General features: G+C 36.3%; 1 protein-coding gene across 1 annotated transcript in view; it reads right to left on the bottom strand.

The window, feature by feature from the left end:
* The window catches only part of LOC129402369 (uncharacterized), a 65,100-nt gene that overhangs the window by 29,245 nt on the left and 13,283 nt on the right, over window positions 1–22,572 (bottom strand). Inside the window, 2 exon segments of the mRNA XM_055128703.1 lie at window positions 15,070–15,151; window positions 19,170–19,173. Of these exon segments, the coding sequence (XP_054984678.1) occupies window positions 15,070–15,151; window positions 19,170–19,173 (86 nt within the window).

Here is a 22,572-nt window from a genome sequence, read left to right as displayed (position 1 = left end):
AAGAAAGGGATTAATAGTGTACAATGAATGATATGACTTTTAGGATTCAATGTGAATACACATAGCACACAGATAAGCTAGCACAAAACCTGAAATAGAAAAAGAGTCCTCAGTGAAAGTTAACTCCTGTTAGAAAAGTGTCCCATCTCCCCCAAAGATACCATCAGGTATATAATAAGGCAGAACATTAAAAACTTCTGGTTTTCTGGCATCATGTCTACAGCTCTTTCCATTACTCTAATAGTGAAGAAATTGATTATTGATAAGTCTGTCTGTCGCACTGTCTGTCATCCCCTTGTTCACCGATTTGCTGGAGTGGGCACCAGTAACATCTCCATTGTGAGACTTGATGTTACTGTTTTTGGCATATCAAATACACCACTGGTAGCTTGCCAGGCTCTGCTGTGCGGGCAGGATACAGGTAACTTGCCAGCTCTCCGAGAGGGAAGGAGGAATTGAACCTGGGTTGGCCGAGTGCAAGGCAAACACCCTACCGCTGTGCTATCACTCTAGTACTATTGATAAGTAAAATCTGAGTATCTCTGAAGCCAAATCACTTGAAGAGTAATTACTTTCCAGTGATTTTGATAGTCTGCATCTAGAGTTAACCTGCTCAAAAGGTTTTAAAATTCTTATATGTGCACCAATAAGACATGGAATTGTGCCAAAATATATTTGGCTTTATATTAACCCTTGGGTACCATTTTTATTTCCTCTAAATTCTCACTCTTGCCTGAAGTTTTAAATGTGACATGAATCAATATGCTATAATTACTCATTACATTTTCATGTATTATGTAATCAAATCTGCAAACGGTTTTATAAAGTAGTTAATTTCCCATCCTTATTAAGAATTTATCCTCGAAGAGAAATAAAGAAAAATAACTGCAAGCTATTCTTATATATTTGTATTATATTTACATTTACATTAACAAGAATAGGCTCTTCTTTCATATTTTTCGGAGGTTACATGTTTAATTCAATTTTTGGCCCTTGAAGATGCATCATAGTAGCACTTGATTACAAAAAGAACTTCCTTTTTACAAAGATATTGTATGAAACTATCTAGCTTGTAATATAAAACATTACACTATTCACAAGGAACTTTTTATAAATGCATTCTTATGTACTGCAGTTGAGAATTTTTTTGACACATACATTCTGGGGTGGAATTTTTGCTGAATATTTCAAGTCACAAATTAACCTAGCATGTATAATGTCAGGAATTTGCCCATCAGGCCAAGTGATTTTTTATAACTATTGAAATTTGCATTTCTGTGGGCTTTTCTGCTCAATGTGTTTCTTTGTAAATTACTCTTATTAGAATATATACTTAGCAGACAAATGTAAGGGATTTTGCATAGTTATTTCACGGCCTATTAAGTTGCCATAGAGTTTTGTGAAATTACCTCAGTCTTTAGACTCTGAACTATAGAGTACATAAAGTTTATGTGAAAGCTTTAATTCTCAGTATTATCTACTTTTTTCTTTTTCATCATTTACTTTTGAGGCCACACCCAGCAGTTCTCAGGCCTTACTTCTGACTCTATGTGTAGGGATCACTTCTGGGATGGTGATACGACCGTATGTGGTGCCAGGAATTGAAACTGGGTCAGTTATATACAACACACGTGTCTGATCTGCTGTAATATCTCTCTGACCTACTTATATTTTGTCTAAGAATTGCAAAGCTATTCTAAAATAAACTAGTCAGAAAAGTTTTTCTTCCTGATACACTATGGTATATTTAAAAGAGATTCATCAGTCTTCAATATTATTTCTAAATTATGTTTCCCTACTCGTACCAGAAGAGTTAATGGCTCCTCTGGTGGTTTGACTTTGCACTGTTTCTATGTCTGTAAACTCTATGAGATGTATAGACAAAATGGATAGTGAATATGACAGGGACTTGCTCTGAAAGTCTCACACCTCATTTTCTTTGAATAGCCTTTTATTTTAGGTAGTCTCCTATGCTTAGGGGTTAACGTATTTCATATTAGCAAAAATGAAAGAAAGGAAGGAAGAAAAATATACTTCTTTGGGTCTAATCATTTTATCCATCCCATTCTTCCTCTAAAACAAGGGTGAACTTATATATGGATGTATAATACATGGATAATGTGAAAAGAATTAGTGCTAAGAAATAGAAAGAAGATTAAAAACAATTAAGATTTAGTTCAGGTCTCCAACTTTGATTCCTGGAGTATCAAATGGCCAAAGAAATATTACCTACTGTGGCTATGGTCACCTCAGCACCGCAGGACTTGATCAGCGCTGTTTCATTAGGCTTTATTATTGTCTTCCCCTTTTGCTGGGTATTCCAAAGTGTGCCCTTAAGGAAACCTGAGCACTGCTTGTGAGATCTTCCACTCAAATTGCATGTTTTTTAGCCTACTGGCAGATCTTTTTAGTCTGAGAGGAAATTAATTTTTTTTGGGGGGGTCACACCCGGCCATGCACAGGGGTCACTCCTGGCTCATGCACTCAGGAATTACTCCTGGCGGTGTTTGGGGGACCATATGGGATGCTGGGTTGCTGGGAATCGAACCTTGGTCAGCCACGTGCAAGGCAAACACCCTACCTGCTGTGCTATCGCTCCAGCCATGTTCTTGCGCCATCAAACAGTGGGAATGGTCAGTGATGCCCATTGAATGAACTGTGTCTGAATTCCACCATCAAGTAGCTGTTCCTCTGAATATAACCCTCATCCTATCTACTCTTTCTATCCCACAACCCCACATCACGGTAATTCTTAGTAGAGCATTTTATAGAAAGTGTTTGACAAATTGGCTTGATGTGAAAATAACAGGCATCCTATTCTAGTGTGGATCAGGGGGCATAGTGGGAGAGAGGGTTCCAAGGATATTTGCTTGATCTCATTTGTCTCTCTGTGAGAAGGAATACAGCATCCTTCAAAGTCCTAAGAGTTGGGGCGTGAGCCATAGTACAGGGGTAGGGTGTTTGCCTTGTACATGACCAGTCCCGGCTCAACCCCCAGCAACCTATATGCTACCCCAAACACAGCCAGGAGAAATTCCTGAGTGCAGAGTCAGGAGTAACCCCTGAGCATTGCCATATGTGACCCCAAAAAGCAAAAAACAAAAACAAAGTCCCAAGGGTTAACATTGGTACCATGCTCAAAGAAATTAATGAACTAGTATAAACAATAGACTAAGAAAACTGCACCGTCATAACTTCTCTTCTTCCCAACAATTTCCCAAGAAACTTCTCAAGTAGTTTTTAATAAAAAGAACTATCCTATAATGTATTTTTAAAAGTTTTCCAATGAGTTTCATAATAATTCCTGAGTAATATATTTTTAGAAAGCATGTAATAGCATGCATGAGACACTCACAAAAACTGTATAAAGAGATAAAAATTTATTTCAAAAAGCATATCAAATAGACTATATTTATTTGTTCCCACACCCTGCCATGCTCAGTGCTGACTCTTGGCTCTGTGTACAGAGATCTTCTAGATGTGCTTAGGGGACCATATTGTATTCCGGGGATCAAACCCAAATTGATTGCATTGAAGGCAAGCACCTTGCCCACTACACTAGCTCTCAGGCCCCCCAAAATTTTTGACTGTAATGCACTGTCGGAGCATTGTCATCCCGTTGCTCAGAGACTTGTTACTGTTTTTGGCATATCAAATATGCCACAGGTAGCTTGCCAGGCTCTGCAATGTGGGCAGGATACTCTCGGTAGCTTGCCAGGCTCTCTGAGAGGGACGGAAGAATTGAAGCCAGGTCTGCCATGTGCAAGGTAAACGCCTATGTTCTGTGCTATTGCTCCAGTCCACGAAAATTTAACAATACAAATATATATCTATATGCATATACATAAACTCTTGGTATATATTTTTATTTTTTAAAAATTGAATCACCTTGAGTTGTAAAGTTACAAAGATATTTATGATTGACTTTCAGGCACATATTATTACAACACCAACCCTTTTCTCTCAGTGCCCATTACTCTCCACCAATGTCCTCGGTTTCCCTCCCACTCCCCAGCCTGCATCTATGGTGGGCAATTTTCCCCTACCTCCATTATCCTAGTGTTCCATATCCTAACATCACTCTCACCCCTGCCCCAGTGTCAAAGTTTCAGCAAACTGCATGACATTACTTCTTCTTAAGGCTGCATAGTATGCCACTGTGTATATGTACCATAGTTTCTTTATCCAGTCATCTGTTCGTGGGCATTTGGGTTGTTTCCATATTTCGGGTATTATATATAGTCCTGCAATAAACATAGGAGTGCAGATGTCTTTTTGATTTGTGCTTTTGGGCCCTTGGGGTATATTACCAGCAGTGGAATTGCTGGGTTATATGAAAGCTAAATTCCTTGGTTTTTGAGGAATGTCCGTATTGTCTTCCAAAATGTCAAGACTTGTCCACATTCTCACCAGCAGTGAATATGGGTCCCCTTTTCCCCCACATCCTCCCAACACTAGTTTTTTTTTTTTGATGAGTGTCAGTCTCTGTGGTGTGAGATGATATCTCATTCTTGTACTGATTTGCATTTCACTGATGATTAGTGATATAGAGCACTTTTTCATATGATTTTTGGCTATGTGCATTTCTTTTTGAAGAAATTCCTATTCATCTCTTCTCCCAGTTTTGTTTTTTTAACAGGGTTAGCTGTTTTTTTTCTTGTAAAGTTCTACCATTGGTTTATATATCTTGATTCTTAACCCTCTTGTCAAATGAGTCACTGTCACTGTCATCCCCTTGCTCATTGATTTGTTCGAACGGGCACCAGTAACGTCTCTCATTGTGAGACTTATTGTTACTGGTTTTTGGCATATCGAATACACCAGGGGTAGCTTGCCAGGCTCTGCCTTGTGGGCGGGATACTCTAGGTAGCTTGCCGGGCTCTCCTAGAGGGGCGGAGGAATCGAACACGGGTCAGCCATGTGAAAGGCGAACGCCCTACCTCTGTGCTATTGCTCCAGCTCAAATGAGTGATAAACAAATAATTTTTCCCAGTCTGTGGGCTCTTTGTATTCTAGCAATCATTTCCTTTGAGATACAGAAGCTTCCTAGTTAAATATAGTTCCATTTATCATCTCTGCTTCTACTTGCTTGGTCAGTGTCGTTTCATCCTTAAAGATGCCTATAGCTTCTATGTCATGGAGAGTTCTGCCTCTATTTTCCTCAAGTTTTTGTATGGATTTAGGCCTACTATCTAGGTCTTGAATCCGTTTTGATTGTACGATTGTACCTTTGTGCATGGTGTTAGAAAGAGTTCCAAGTTCTTTCTTATTTTTTCTTTTTCTTTTTTTTTTGCATGTGGCTGACCAGCTTTTCCAACCCATTAGTTGAAGGGGCTTTCCTTGCTCCATTTCATATTATTCTTCTCCTTTACCAAATATTAAGTGACCACAAGGACATATGTGAGGATCTGGTTCTGGGTTTTCTATTCCATCCCATTGATCTGAGAGTCTGTCCTTATTCCAGTACTATGCTGTTTTAATTACTACCATTTTATAGTAAAGTTTGATGTTGGGGAAAGTGACACCACCCACCTTCTTTTCCCCAAAGATTGCTTTAGCTCTTTGGGGATGGGGTGCGAAAGGTTATTGTTCCATACAAATTTTAGAAGTAAAATTCTTTATATTGGAATTAATAAAATTTCCTCTGTACAAATATTCATTTTATTTGGTATTAAAATATACATAAAGCAGTAGTCAAGTAAATTCTTTCCAAAATTTTAATAGTCTTAATAATTATAGATATTATATAACAAGAATGGCTATCATTAATTGATAATCATCAACCATTATATTGATAAATGATCAATTAAGGTAGCTTTTATACATGTGTATCTAATTCTTAAAACAAACACCTAAAGTCAGAGAGGTCAAATTTTTTAATTTTTACCTCAGGGTCACATAATTAATAGAGACAAAGTCAATTCTACAAAAAACCAAAATTCTCTCTGTTGTCACTAAAGATAGCACTGACCACACAAGATCATAATAGATGTCTAAAAGAAATGAGCATGTTATGAAAATACTTTTAAAAACTTTAATAAAATTCATTTATGACTACATGGCTCATTTACTCATTAAACTGTTTTGATTGAATTTGGCCAAAAGACCTAAGTTTTTAATCTATTACTATATCACTGTATCACTGTCATCCCGTTGATCATCGGTTTGCTTAAGTGGGCACCAGTAATGTCTCCATTCATCCTAGCCCTGAGATTTTAGCAGCCTCTCTTTACTCGTTCTTCCCAGTGGTACCTCATTTGAAGCTCTTTCAGGGTAAGGGGAATGAGACCCATCATTATTACTGTATTTGGCATATCAAATATGCCAAGAGAGCTTGCCAGGCTCCGGCACTGTGGGCAGTTTGTGGGTAAGCTACTGGAAAAATGGGGTGTCTGAGTGGAGGAGGCCAATCCCAATCCGAGCAGGCTTGGAGATTTCAGCCCCAGCCTGGGTCCCACACACCTGGTACCTTTGCCGGTTCCTTCATGCATGAGGCTCATCCAAACGTTTGGAAAGGGGCCTTGAGCATGGCTGTGGCTGGGTTCTGGAGGTCTTCAGCTGCCAGAGCTCTGCTCAAGGCGGGAGGGAAACTCAACCCACCCTGCTCTGAGGGTCCTCGGTGAACACAGCTAGGTGCAGGGGCAAGAGACTCTGCGTCCTATAGATAAAAATAATTTGAAATAGTTGAGATTTTAAATTCCCCTAATATATGCCTTCAAATATAAGTAGGAATAATTTAAATATCTTCAATATCTACCTAGGAATCATTTAGAAATTATGCCAAAATGCAAGTTTCCTTTAAAATTAGAAAATCCTCTGAAGGCAGTATTTGGTTATTGGTATTTTGATAATCCATGGCATATCAGAAAAATTAAGATAAAAAAATCAGAGAGAATAAAGGTGGGATAAGGCTTTATTTGAAACCATCAAAGAACACTGTTCTTCTACCCTTCTACCTTTTCTTGATATAATATTCTAGTCAGGGTACAATTTATACTCTTTAAAAATCGTCTCTAGCTGAAGACCTCAAAAACTTTACTACTACCAGTAAACACCTATGTTTATAGGCTAGAATAACACAAAATTACTTATCAAATACTAGTTTTTTTGAGTAGAGGAAATAAATATCACTCTAAATTTATATTTTTTCACTCTGAATTTAATGACCTTAAATTGCATAAAATAGCATATATGTAAAGTGTTCCAAATAAAATAAAACTTAAAGATTTTTATTGAAAAAACTTTATTTAAAAATTTATAAATTATTTAAATCTTTTAAAAATAATTAGGTATTTTTCTGGTTCAAAAATATGAATTTTTACTTAACTTTTGTTTCTATATAATGTTGGAACGGCATATTAACTCATCTAACTAATAGTTATTAAATATTTTGATCCATTTAATCTTGGAATAGTTTAAAACACTGTTTCACAGATTTTATTTTCCTAACATATTTTAGTAACTGTATGCTAATTTTATTTGTTATTATATTATTGATCATCTTTATCCTTTATAATATATCCAATATTTCTGACAAGAGATGAAAACTGAAACTATGTTTGAAAAGAACATGTTATAATGACTCTCCTTTTTTTTTCAAAGAAATAAACATACCCATCAAATATCTTGAAGGAAAATATAGATTAAAGCACTATATACTGAACTTTGTACAAAGAATATATTCAGAAATGCTGAGCAACTGAGATATGATTATATCTGACATATTAAACCTCTCTAGGAATTTTCATTAGTCTCTACCTTTGGGCAAATTGAGCAAGCTTGACCTTTGGTACAGTTGATTGTGAATTTTATGTCATAACACATTATTTCTGGATAAAGTTAAAATACAATAGAAGTATCTCTTCCAGTGACATGAAATGACAGTAAAAACTCTATATATAAACATTTTCAGTATTTTCCACTGGAGCTGTGATTAAAAAATTTATTTTGAATATGTTTTATTCATTTTGCCCTCGTGTTTGTCTTCCGTGTTTGACTCTAGTCAGGCCACAAATAAACTTAAAATAAAAACAGTATTTAAGACCACTATGCTAGGCCTTCCATCTACTTACTACTCCATTTAATCTAAAACTAATTTAGCCCTTTTGTTCTGCTTTCTTGACTACACACACACACACACACACACACACACACACACACACACACACACACACGCACACACATACACATTCCTCACCCTGACTTCTCTCTCCTTCACAGATATAATATTATATTCATATTTCTGATACTTGGGTGCTACATGAATTCTAAATTAATTCAAAATGGGAGTCTTACTTTCTCTCATTTTTTTTTAAAGCTTTTGTTCCTCTGCTCCTAAATTCTATGGAATAATACCCTTTCTCTGATTTCTGGCAAGTACATTTTTCTCAAATTCCATCACCCTAATCGTCACCATCAGAACTTGATCCTATGCCTTTCAATGTTCATACAAGTCTAGAAAGTGGACACTATAATTTCTTTGTTTTATCTTGATAGCTTTATCTGATTATTTTTTATTTCAGCAACCTTTTGGGGCAAGATTTGACAGTGTTTGGAAATCTAACGTTACTGAGTGTCTGCCTATACATTTTGATTGCTTGCCATAAGAAATGTAAATTTCTAATATTTTAACAATAAAATCAACTTCTATAAATATAATATAAATTTGAGGTTTATAATGGGCTTATTCAAGATAGCTTTTTATTTTTTTATTTTAAAAATATTTTATTTTTATAAAGTTGTTCACAAATCACAATATTTGATTTCATTTAATATTCAAACAACAATCCCACCACCATTACACCTTCCCACAACTATATTTTCATCCTGAACCCCAAGCCCTCAAAGAAGAACCAAAATCATTCATTTTGTATTGCTTGTTATGAGTAATTTGCTAAATATGATCCAAAAAAGATTTCTTAGAGGAAAGTGTGTGAAGATTGTTGTATTTCACCCAGGAGCCATTAAATGCTTCTATAAGAGATTAGTAACAAGTTGTTAAAGATTGGGCCTTACGTGCTTGTGTGTGTGTGTGTGTGTGTGTGTGTGTGTGTGAGTGTGTGTATAAATATATTTCCCCCTAAGATTGGAAGCTTCTACTTTAAGCCTTATTAAATATGGCGTGCTACTCTTGGAGAATTGGTGGTGTGAAGTATGAGATGTCTAGGAATAGATTCACTCCTGGGTGAGGCCTGTCCAAGCGTGAGGACAGCGGCCGTGAGCATGGCAGTAGTTGAGTTCTGGAGGTTTTCGGCTGCCAGGGCTGGTTTTGTTGGGGCAGGGAGAGGCCTCACTCCCCACACCTCAGGGTTGCCCCAAATGAAACAACCTGGCTCAGGGTCTGAAGGTATGGCTATAGCATATTGTTCTGTGCTCTCTTCTGAGAGATTTGTCATTGAGTCGAGGTAGCCTTCTTAAAGGCTTTACCTTCTGAAGGTCATTTTGATGACTCACGGCAATCTGAGTCCATTTCCTATAGATGACCCCAGTAAAGTCATGTTATGAAACTAGAAGTAAGCTTGGAGATCGATAAAAATGGATCTTCACATAAAAGGTTGATCTATTCCCTGGTATTAGAATGCTAATTTAATTGTCAGACTGGTAAAACCCAAAAGAGAGCAGAATAAATGTTAATTTTTATTTCTGAGAATATGAAATTTTATTTTTCTTGGTAACTTCACTATGACAAATTTGGAAAATGTAAGTATAAGATAGCTCCTTTTTTAAATTAATTTTTATTTTATAAGGTAGTTCACAATATTTGATTACATTTAATATTCAAACACCAATCCCACAACCATTTCACCTTCCCACCACCAAATTTGGGATGTTTCCGTCTCAAACCCCAATCCCTGTCCCAAATCACAACTGAAATAATATATTCTGTATTTTTATGTAAAACCACTGAAAATGCTACAAAAAAGTATCAATAGAGGAAAGAGTGTGAAGATTGTTCTATTTTAGAAGGGGCCATAAGACCTTCTTTAGGATATCACTAACATGTTGTTAAAGGTTGAATGATATAAACTTTCATATAGATATATGAAAAAATATATATTCATATATATATATTTCCCTCTATGATTGGTTGCCTACTATTTGAGCCCCATCAAATGTGGTGCGGCACTCTTAGAGAATGGGTAAGAGAGTTCCTTTTAACAAAGAAAACTTAAGTGCTGATGTTTTTCAATTTTTATGTATTTTATTTTTATAAAATAGTTCACAATAGTTCATTGCAGATAATATTCAAACATCAATCCCACCACCAAGCACCTTCCCACCACAATAAGAGGGAAGTGATGTGAAGGTTGTTATATTTTATTCTGGAGCCACTTAAGACCGTATATAAGAGAATAAAAGCAAGTATGTTAAAGCCAAAGAAATGTGTGCTACTTTTGGTACATAAGTGGGCTAGAGTATAAGAGGTTGCATGCCTGTAATTGCAGCCTTAGTGCTGCAGGAAACTTTGCATATCTCTCTTCCAGGAGCTTTAGTTTGTGGTTTCCGGATCTTGGCCATTGATGAAATTACATGGTGCCAGGGACAGTTTGTGGGCATGACTGCCAAGCTACTGGAAAACTGGGGATCTGAGAATAGGAGGCCCAGTCCTGACCTTAGCGGGCTTAGAGATCTCAGTCACTGGTCCTGCATACCTGGGTTTTTCTGCCGGTTCCCACTTGGGTGAGGCTCATCCAAGTGTATGGCTAATATTTCTTTAACAACAAAAACAAACTCAAGTGCCTATTCCAGGGGTGAATCCAATCCCAAACTGTTAATACCTTGCATAATAATTGTGGCAAGTTACAATCCAACCAGTCATGAAATTTGGCCTGGAAATGATGCTATATATCTTGACCAGGTATTTTTTATGTTATAATTGTTCATACCAAGTCAATTTCCCCTATGCATACCCGATCTATATTGATCACAAATCTGAGTCATTTTGCTATGAGTTTGATTTATTCTCTTTTTTTTAGATAAAACATATACATGAGATCATAATTTTCTCTTTTCTGACTAATTTCACTTAGTATATTGCCTTCAAGGTATGCCAGTATTGCAAATGATGTTTTTTTTAAGTTTTCAATGATTATATATATTTCAATATGTGTTTGTATGTATACATGCAAACATGCCAGCATATGTGCATCTCAAAACTTCTTTATTCATTCATCCATCACTGGACACTCATATTGTGTCCATTTCTTGGTTACAGTAAATAGTATTACTATGAACCTGAGAGTACATATATCTTTTCAGCATCATGTTTTCATTTCCTTTAGAAATGTCCCCAGAGTTATAATCACTACATCATAAGGTAATTCTGCTCCCCACCCCGGCCTTTTTTGAGCAACTACAATACCCTCTGTGTATGGAAGCTGGCTGTGCTAATTTATAATCCGCGGATAGAGTGGTTCCTGTCTCCCTACATCCTTACCAGCATTTATCATCTCTTGTCTATTCAGTAATGGCCACTCTAAGAATCTTAAGAATGTATCTCATTGTGGTTTCTATTTGCATGTCCCTTATATTAGTGATGTTGCACAACTTTTCATGTATCTGTTGTCCATTCATGTATCCTCATTATACTTAGAAAAATCCATGTGCCAATTCCAGCACTTTTGGAATTGGGAGCAACTGCATTGTTCAGATATAAAGTGATGTTACATGAGGCTATAAAGTTTTTTTTAATTCCATGAAATAATGTTGGGGTACAGTGGTAGCTCAGTGTGCTGGAGTACATGTTTTGCATGCTGGAGTCCTGGTTTGATTTCCAGAATTAAATGGCTATGTGAGCACCTTCGGCACTGGCTCCTGAGCACAGAGACAGGAGTAGCCCCTGAACACTAATGGATGTGTTCCCCACACAAACTCCCCTCCAAAAGAGCCTGGATTTCATTTTCAAAGAGGAAACTTATGGTATATGGGATGGAGGGATAGCACAGTGGGTAGGGCGCTTGCCCTGCATGCGGCTGAGCTGGGTTCAATTCATTCATCCCTGTGGGAGATCCTAAAAAACTACCGAGAGTATCCCACCTGCACGGCAGAGCCTGGCAAGCTCCCCATGGCGTATTCAATATGCCAAAAACATTGACAACAAGTCTCACAATGAAGACGTTTCTGGTGCCCGCTCGAGCAAATCGATAAGCTCGAGTGACAGTGACAAATCGGGTGACAGTGATACAGTGATGGCATATTTTAAGGTCAAAAGAAATAATAAGATTATATTTATATTTTATAAAATCCACTAATAGATAACATGCACTTAATAAGCCTAAATGTATAACCTTATATTTTTTTATATTGCACCATCAGAGTGGAAAGACTCCAGTATTTTATAAATAAAAACAAAGTATCATATTCTCTATTTTCCTCTTAGGTTGAACTTTAGGTAAAAACGGATGGTTGTGCCTCTTTGGACTTATAAACCATAAGAAAAATATGTTCAGGTTAAGAGGGAAAATGATCTTGAATATTTTCTAGAAAGCATAAAACCCCCAAATTATTGTTATAGAATTTTTAGTTTTATTCTACCAGGTTTACTTAACAGATGGGAGTTACTCATATTTGTAGCAAGGAGTAGGCCATTCTGTGCTGTTAAATGAGATTTTTTGACAATTTAATACATAAAAGTAACTTTCATCCTAATTTCCAGAGGAGAATTAAAATCAAGCGTGTATTAAAGAAACATTAGGTTGTAGTGGCAATGGAAAACATCCATTATTGATGTTGTAATATTAATATTTGACTACATTGATATTTTATGTGGTTTAATAAAGGTGATCGTCAAAGATAGATTGACAGACTCTGGCTACAAAAGGGAAGGTGTGGAGGAGCCATTGATGGTCTTCAGCCATATCTCCTCCCTGTCTCATGCTCTCCTCCTGCCAAAATGGCCCAGAGAAGCAGGTAGGCCAGTATCACTAATATTGGTTCTTGTCCTGACTCTGATCTTGACACTCAGTTGTCAGGTATCTTAGGTCATGAATAGCACTTCAAAGGCACATCTATCTAGGTTACATGGAGAAAATACTATTTCTGCAGGCATCTTGAATTCTTGTTAGAAAATGCCCTCTATGAAGAGTGCATCAATAACAAAACAGTTGATAAATATAATGACAATGTGCATCCCAGTGCCTCCTGTCTCTGACCTTCACAGGTATAGCTTAAATCTCTTTTATAACTGACATTTAGTCCGTTAGCCATTTGTAATAAAAGACTAGAGAAGTTACTCTTCTGTGGCTTTTGCTGGTATTTTTATAGTTGTGGTGTGGTAGGAAGTAGGCCCCAAGTTCCCTTGGTAACAAGTGGAGTAGAAGTGATACACAGAGATCTGAATCACCGGTGAATCATCTGAAGATTTCTGTTACCAATCCTTGGAAATAATTTACTGATTGTTTCCTATCTGTGCAATGTTTGCTGACTCTAAGTGAATACTTTAGAGAGCATAATTGTTTACTTTGGTCAGAAACACTCTCAGTGCTGGAGCATGTTGATACTGATATCCAGAAATACTGTGCTTTCTTTGTTACGACAATTCTTTCATCTGAGACGGACAGGGCGTCGCATCAAAGCTTCCATAATAGGGAAGTTTCCTTACAACGAAGAAACCTAACATTGCCCACAAAAAGTGCAGAAAAGAGCTGTGAATCTTTCTTGGCAACAAAGAAAAGCGATGTTCATACAGCTCAGTGTGGGACACAGAGAAAATTTTTCAGATGCCCAAAAAGGGCACAAAAAGGGTGGGATTGGTGTTGGAGCAATGAATGCCTGAAGCAGCTGTATTATGAACAACTTTGTAAATCAGGATGTTTAAGTAAAGTAAAAATAAATACATAAAAAATGCATGAGGGGAAAAATAAAACTAAACAAAACAAATAAAATGAAATTAAAAAGGTGGAATTGATACAAAGACACAGTTAAAACACAGCTTTCATTTATTGTTTCTCTTTATGTTTTTGCTGCTAGTATCTTTCTTACATAATACCCTTTCTCCACTCTCATTGCTGTACTTCAGGTTTTGGCATTTTGTCTGCCTGACTCAGACTGTCCTTAACTGCATTCCTTATGCAGAGAAAAACTAACTTCCTCAAAATACTTTTTTTCTCACATCATTAGCCCAAGGAAAATTTGTAATGGGGCAATGCCTTGTTGAGTACCATGACTTATTTATCATTTTATTTGAAGTAAGCATAACGGTGCCTTGCCCATAGACTATCTAACCCAAGTGTTTGAGTGATTGATAACAGTTGTGCTATTTTTGTTCAGATACCTCCTGTTATATTTAAAGCTTACATAAGTTCAGATAGATAGAGCAGGAGATTAGGCACTAGACTTGTGGATGCAGAATTCCCAGCACCACAGATGGTCCCTTGAGTACCACTTGATGGTATTCCTGAAAAATGAGCCGGAAATACCTGGAATACCTCCGTAGTACCACCGAATGTGACCCCCAAATCACCTCCTGCTTGTAGAACATCTACTTATAAACAAATATCTACTCTACTCTTTTTGTTTGGTTGGTTAGTTTTGAACCACACCAGACAATGCTCAGGAGTTACTCCTGCCTCTGCACTCAGGAATCACCCCTGGTAGTGCTCGGGGGACCATATCGGATGCCAGGATCGAATTCAGATTGGTCATATGCAAGGCAATAATCATACATGGTATATGTTCACTCTGACCCCACTACTGTTTTTTTTTTGTTTTCTATCTTCGACTCCTTACATGGTGGCTGATATATTGTACTTATTCTGCCAGAATTTATTAAAACAATGAACAAAATCTAATCCTGGACTCTTGCATGCATAATGTATCTCCTCTTAGAAGGGAATCTGATTGCCTACTACCTTCTTTCCTAAGTGGTGAGTCTTTGTGCTAGTTAAGCTTCATATAATCATGTTTTCACTCAGATGGAATACTTTCATCATTCTCCCTGCCTACTTAAACTCAATTGTCCTTTGAGGATAAGCCTCTCTCCCATTTTCACAGAGGTCTTGGTTCTTCCTCATACATTCTTTGATCTGTTGCCTCCTCTCTGGCTCCTCTTGGTGCCATTTAATTTCTTACCTTCAACTTCTTCCATATATTGACGGCACCAAGCTCCTTCATCTCAAACCTTAAAATCTCCTCAGAGCAGTAAACTTCAGTACTTTATACAATAGTTGGGTGAAAAAAAAAGTTCAAAAGTGGGGTCGAGAATTAGGATAGTGGCTTGGGTGCATTCTAGCCGTGTGCTCAACACAAGCACCACATGGTCCTATGAGCACTGTTAGGTGTGTCCTAGAGGACCCCAGCACTGCCAGGTGGTCCTGGTGATCCCTGACACTGCATGACCCAGGCAGCATCATATTCTTGTGTCCTTGCATTGGACCACTGGCCTATTGGCTAGAATGGCAAGTGGAACTCAGGGCCTCATGAGAATGACTGGAGAGGGCTAACCAAATAGTCTAAAATTAGTTAAAATTGCTAAATTTATATATATACATATATAATAACATAATTGACATTATGTACACCATAACAAAATATTGTCATACTACATATATACTTGTATGTAGCACTGTAGCACTGTTGTCCCGTTGCTTATCGATTTGCTCAAGCAGGCACCAGTAACATCTCCATTGTGAGACTTGTTGTTACCATTTTTGGCATATTGAATACGCCATGGGTAGCTGCCAGGCTCTGCCATGCGGGCGAGATACTCTCGGTAGCTTGCCTGGCTCTCTGAGAGGGATGGAGGAATCAAACTCGGGTCTGCCGCATGCAAGGCAAACGACCTACCCGCTGTGCTATCACTCCAGTCCATACATGTATGTATGTACATATATAGTATAACAATATATTGTTATAATTACTTATATCTAGAGGTTCATATTGATTATTCATAAATAAAATAAAATATTGTTTTAAATTTATTTCAAATAATATGGGAGGAAATAAAAGGAAAGAGTTATGATGTCTGAACTCTATAATTTTGGTGTATTGTGGGATTCAACAATTTTTAATTAGTTTTTATTTTAGGCATCATGATGTACAACACTGTAATGACAGGGCTGCATACACACAATGCCCAACACTACAACCTCTAACAGTGTGTCCCACATCAACTTCCTGTCCTCCAACATGGTAAAGTTAGTTCTGTAAACCAGTTCCCAAGCTCCGTTGCTTTTGTATTTATAATTCTTTACAATACTTTTTAAAAAATTTAAATTCTTCATTTTCCTCTATCATAAGTGTTATCTATTTCAAACTGCTCCAATTTTGCATAAGATCATCACTTCCCCAAACCTCAATCGTCTAGCACACTTTGTAGAGGGAAGCAAAGGCTGACATACAAGCAGAGTCAATGTAATAACCCATGAGATCACCGTCAAGTAGAATCCTGGTGTTTTTTTTAAATTAAGCAACAGGAGAGATAACCACATTCTCGGAGAAAAAATGGAAATACTGAGAATTAAATTTCTACCCTACTAGGTCCCAAATTTTGTGATTCAGTGAAAACAGAAGACAAAAACCAAATCTATGGTTATTTTGTTTTCTTTGCTTAAATTAACTTTCCCTCTTTCTCTTGTCTACATAGAAAGTATATATTAGGTGTCATTTGGTACTGCTTAACCTGTCCTTTATTGTAGCACTTCCTGGTTACTATTTGTACCTCTATAGTCTGAATTAAACATTTCCTTGCCAATATCAATACATGCTCATATTATCATTATTTCTTTTTCAATTACTTTTTTAAATACATAAGACAAATATGTATTTTTAAATACATATTTATTTTTAAAATACATGCATAGTACTATGTATTTTTTAATACATAGTCATTAATTTCTTTTGTAATGCTACTGTAGAGAAAGAACTGACTTAGAACATCTCACCCAACCTCTAAAATCTGAGTTCAGGGAATGGCTTCCTACCCTAGATTCTACATTTAATAGAATGCATATTTAATAGGTAGGCATTCAATGAAAGCATGAAACAAATTGAATGGAATATATTTTTCAATATTTTCTGCTCATTTTTTGTAAACTTATTTACTTGAATATCTTCTTTTCTTATTTGGATGAACCCAAATTTACCATTCTTCATCATCCTTGTTTCTACTTTCATAAGACATACCATAATTTAGTTTTAGTATCTTATCTATTTTGCTAAAATTCATAAAAGATATGAACATACATTTTCCTCCTGCTACTCTGATAACAACCTGCCCAGGATTTGAGTTCCTGATAACTTTTGAAAATTTAATTGAGATGAATAATAATCCATAGTGTGAATAGGAAATATAAACACAGCACCACAGCACCATAGTTCACAGGTTGAATGCAAACTAGTTATCTAAGGTTTCAAGTATAATTGCACTGATCTAATTAATGACTAATTACCAAAAAAGGGGCGGATTTGTATCTCTACTTAGTTTCATCCCATGGTGCCAGGGATTGAATTAAAGGCCTTATACATGCAAGGCAAGTGCTTTTCCATGAAGCTACACCCTGACATATCTCCATTTTATAATCATGGAAAGGCAAGCTGCTTTAGGAACAGATTCAAGAACAGCTAAGAATTTATGCACTCAGTACCATTGTCCTTCTCTCCTATACCGTAGCTGCCTGTGTGGAAATGATACTCTTTTTCTCATCTAATACCTATGGGGCCTTAGTAAAGAATAGAGGGGTAAGAGAAAACTTGAGTCAGGTAATGTTTGAATCCTGTTTCTCCCTGGCCACATGATCTTTACGTAGTTGACAACTACAGTGGACAGGAAAGTGTATGCTTTCTAACATAAGGCAGTGTGAATTGTCCTTTAAGTCTAAAAGAACTGATTATTTAAAAAACTATACAGTACTGAGAAGGATAGAGAAGGAAAGAAATTGAGGAGGTAAAAAAAGATGGGTGGGAGTTAATAGGACAGGGAACAAGGGACCAATGGTCTCAGACAGATTGGTGGCATCTCTATATATATGAACACAAAACCAACAAAACTGAAAGCATAAAATCCAAACTGCAACAACTAAACTGAAAATTTATCTACTGGGTACTAAGAGAAAGTATAATGGGTAAGGAACTTGCCCTGCGTACACTCCACCCAGGTTCTATCTCAACATTGTGTATGGTCCCCGAGTCCTGACAAGAGTAATTCCTGAACATCGTCAAGAGTAATCCATGAGCAACACCTAGTGTAACAACACAACCACCTACCCCTCCCACACACACATACACACCCCAAATATGTAGGGGGCAGCCTTGGATGGGAAAACTGAGGACCATAGTGAAGGGATGTTGGCACTGATGATGGGATTGGTGCAATGTATGACTGAAACTCAACTGTGAATGACTTTGTAAAGCATGGTGCCTTAAAAAAAATAGGACAATACAGCATACCTATAACATTTAACATTGTAAACTAGCTTTTAAATATTTTTGAGCTTGAGATTATAAAACATCAAGTTTGGATGAAGGAACTTCAGATAGGCTGCAGTGGAGGCTTTCTTGTTTTCTGTTGTGTTTATTATGTGCCTCACTTTCGTCATCAGTAAAGTAAAGGTGATGATATTTCTTATTTCATTGAATTGTGCAAAGGATTAGATGGGTTACAAAGAGCACTTAAAGCAGTGCCTGCCATTGTAATGGCTTAATTTAATGACTTTCTTGTTGTTGTTATTTCGAGCACTTAAGTTGGTGCAATATGTATTTATGGTTCAAAAGATATATGCAGTGACTTCTAAGGGAATTAGCAGCTAGAACACTTTATATTCTTTATAACCTTTACAAACCCACTTAGTTTGCAAAATCCAGAAAAAAAAGCAAAAGGTACAGAAATAACCTTTCTCGCATTTTAGTACTTTCAGTTTCATTCCAGATGTAATCTGAAATATTGCTGCATGCAGAAATTAAAAATTTTGTGAAGCACTACAAAATTATTGTTTGTTTTAAGGAAAATTGCTGATTAACACATAAAATTTAAAAATGTTAGTTATTATCTCTAGAGTATGAATAAATCACTTCAAAAAAGTGTGATTTCTGATTGTGGAAAATTTAAAGCTGTGAAAACAATATCCTATGTCAATTCAGTTGAGCCTATAGATATCAATTTAATTCTTATGTGTCAGACAGTGTTCTAGAAAACACATGAATCTCCACATGAATGTCTATCACATAAATCTCACCTTCCTGTTTACAGAAAGAGAAAATATGTAAACAGATAAACTAAAAATCACAGATTTTGTGGTGGGACTTATAGAAGAAATGACAGTTTTGTAACCTACTAGATTACTATGAATGTGCAAAATTAGAAAAGAAGGCTTGAGCACTTCTACTCAAATCTGGGAATATTTGAATTGAAAGAGGACAGAAACATCATAGTTTCTTAGTGAAACTTTGTTATGAAAAGGCAAAGAAATATCAACCATGGATTTGGTTAATGGCCAACAATATATTTTACCTTATATATCTTTTTCATTCCTGACAGAATGAATTCAATGCAAATGAATTTTAAGCTTAGTTGAAGGTCAAACATAATCCAGGGTTCTTGTACCTTTCTCTCTTTTGAGTTTAAAAATCATACTCAAAAATTTTTGCAAAATAAAAATGTCTAAATAAAACTAGAATCAACAGCTTAAATATAAATGTTGCTAATTTTTGGTGCATTGCCAATGTAGTATTATGTAATATGATTATTATTAAAAGTTATATTTTTCAGAAAATAAGTAACTAACTCAACTTTGAAAAAAAATAAGTCCAAAGGAGGGTTCTTGACAATATTCACAATTCACATGAAGAAGCAGATCTTGGTTTTAAAGTTACAATTTGTTAAAGAAAGAAAGTGACAGTATGACCAGGGAAACATTTCTGGTTCAATTCCCAAAGCCTTTCTCTCTAATCAATAGTACCAATGAGCTCTCACTCTACCAGTTTTTGAAGTAATAGTCTGGAGGGAAAATAATCACGGAAAATATGTTCTGTTCTGATAAACGGGAGTTGGTGGTGATTGTTATTAGAGGAGAATTAATGGTGATGTCTCTGGCTTTGGTTGGATCCCAGCAGAACCCCAGTCTATGACAAGATCATAGCAGCAAATATCTTGCTCACTCACATAATTCAAAATTCAACTTTGATAATAGCCAACTATCTTCCTCCTAATCCTTATCTAACTCTTCCATTCCAGAGCTCATAGGTAATCTGTGTTTTCCAGGAAGTAATGAATTTATAGGTCTTGGCACCATCTTCTAGGGAACACTGCAAAGTTTTGCTAAAGACGTTCATAGCACTCATCCAGTTCAATCATAAAAGTAAGCACAAACATTGAAAGTAAAGGTTCAGCAATAACTTAGTCTTTAAACTAGAGCAGCCCATCCATATCCAATCAAAAAAAGAAATTGAAAATTTAAAGAATTTAATGGGGAGGTACTGGGCCTATTGCAAAAGTGAAGGACACTTGCCTTGTACCACATGCCACCCCCACCAACACCATCAGATGTGACCTCGCAATAATAGTAACAAAAGATAAAGAATAAAAATAATCTTCCATTGGAAAATAGAGATGGGGAAATATAGGGAAATGATCAGACCATTGCTAATTGTTCTCTTATTTTGACTTTTGCCATGCCTAAAGTATTAGGTTGAAGAATTAGCATAGTCTAGAGAAAGTTAAATTTTGTCTTAGGAGTCACCAGGCAGTTATTTCTTCTATTTTAATTGTATATATGTGTGTCACTAAGAGCCTGTGCCTTCATTATTATAGTAATATAAAATACCAGATAATATAAAAGACTAAATTCAAAGCATTGTGTTGAATGAATAGTTATATAAATGTGTCTTTAACCAAAAGTACAATAGTTCCAAACTTGTCATTTGTCTCTAATAGAATAGATGATGCTATAGTAAACATCTTAAGGCATTCATATTTACACTTTTGTTAATTTTTTTTTTTAGTTTTAGGTTTTTGATCACACGCTATGGTGCTCAGGGGTTTTTCTGGCTCTGCATTCAGAAACCACTCCTGGCATGCTAGGAAGACCATATGGAGTCCCAAGAATTTTACCAGGGTCAGTTGTGTGCAAGGAAAACATTCTACTCTATTACCCCCATCCTATCAGTCCCCATTTGCTAACTTCTTAAGGTAAAATCTGTAAAAATAAATTTAATATGAACAATCTTTCAAATATTTGTTAAGGTTCTTGATCTAAAAAATACTCTCCCAGTAATAATGTTTATAACCCTTCTCACTAACTCCAGCAGTGGTAATCATCTTTACAAAAGCCATTAATAAAATGGCTACCTTTCTTTTTAATCTTATTTTATCTATTGAGGGAGTTGGGGATATCAAAATAAGATTTCTAGTATAGCAAGAATTGATTTGCTTCAGTTCTAGTTTTTACTGTCTTTTGTTTAAGAGATATGTAGTTCTAAAAATGGGTACAATATTGATTTTCATGTTTATTTTTAGCAACATTTTTCTTAGTGTCTTTTGGTGGCCCTGCGTTAATATATTGCTTTTGAGTCCCATATACTTAGCTCTGGTCATTTTTGAACAGAGAAATTACTAGAGCTTATAGACATTGATATACTTAAAATAATATGAAACATAAACATACATCATTTAAGTTCCAAAGAATTTTCTCCAAAGAACAAAAATATAAAGACCATGAGTATAAACAATAGAAATAAAAAATTTTCTGCTATTTCCTGAGGCTGACATTTCATCCAAAAACACTGATTTCAATAGTAAGTATGCTTATTCCACTTCACGAATCACAAAATCCCCGTTAATCGTCATTTCTCGAGCAGGCTCAGTAACCTCTCCATCTGTCCTTTCCCTGAGATCTTAGAAGTTTCTCTCAACTTGTCCCTCCTAACAATGTTGTAAAGCGGCCGTGCGCTTCTGGGAGCTTGCTTTTAAGTCTCTCTGGATGTTGGCCATTGATGGGATTATACACACCTGGGTTCCTCTGCTGATACCTTCATGCATGAGGCCTGTCCGAACGTGTGGAGAGGGACCTCAGGCATGGCTGTAGCTAGGTTCCAGTGGTCTTCGGCCACCGGGAGCTGTGCTCAGGGTGGGGAGGGAAGCTAGAGTCCATCCCCTCCGAGGGGCCCCGGGGAAGATAGCCAGGCGTGCAGGCAAGAGACTGTCTGCCTATTCCACTTATTTCTAGATAATTCATCTTGTAGGATCTTTCAGAAACATTTTGGTATTTTTCTTTTTTGAGAAATATAAGAATGTTTACTTTATTTTTTAATTTTTTTATTTTATAAAAAAGTTCATAATATTTGATTACATTTAATACTCGAACACCAACCCCAGCACCATTACACCTTCCCACCACCATATTTTGGGTTTTTTCATTCCGAACCCCAATCCCTGCCCCAAAACTGAACCAAATAATATATTTTGTATTGTTTGTTATGAAAAACCACTAAAAATGCTACAAAAAAGTATCCTTAGAGGAAAGAGTATGAAGATTGTTGTATTTCACGCAGGGCCATCAAACCCTTCTATAAGAGATCACTAAGAAGCTGTTAAAGGTTGAGCCTTGCATGCTTTTATATATATATATGTATATATGAAAT

Source organism: Sorex araneus, chromosome 1 (genome assembly GCF_027595985.1).
Source record: "Sorex araneus isolate mSorAra2 chromosome 1, mSorAra2.pri, whole genome shotgun sequence".
Classification (NCBI taxonomy): Eukaryota; Metazoa; Chordata; class Mammalia; order Eulipotyphla; family Soricidae; genus Sorex; species Sorex araneus.
The sequence above is the reverse complement of the archived record's forward strand: the minus strand, read 5'-3'. Positions and strand labels throughout refer to the sequence as shown.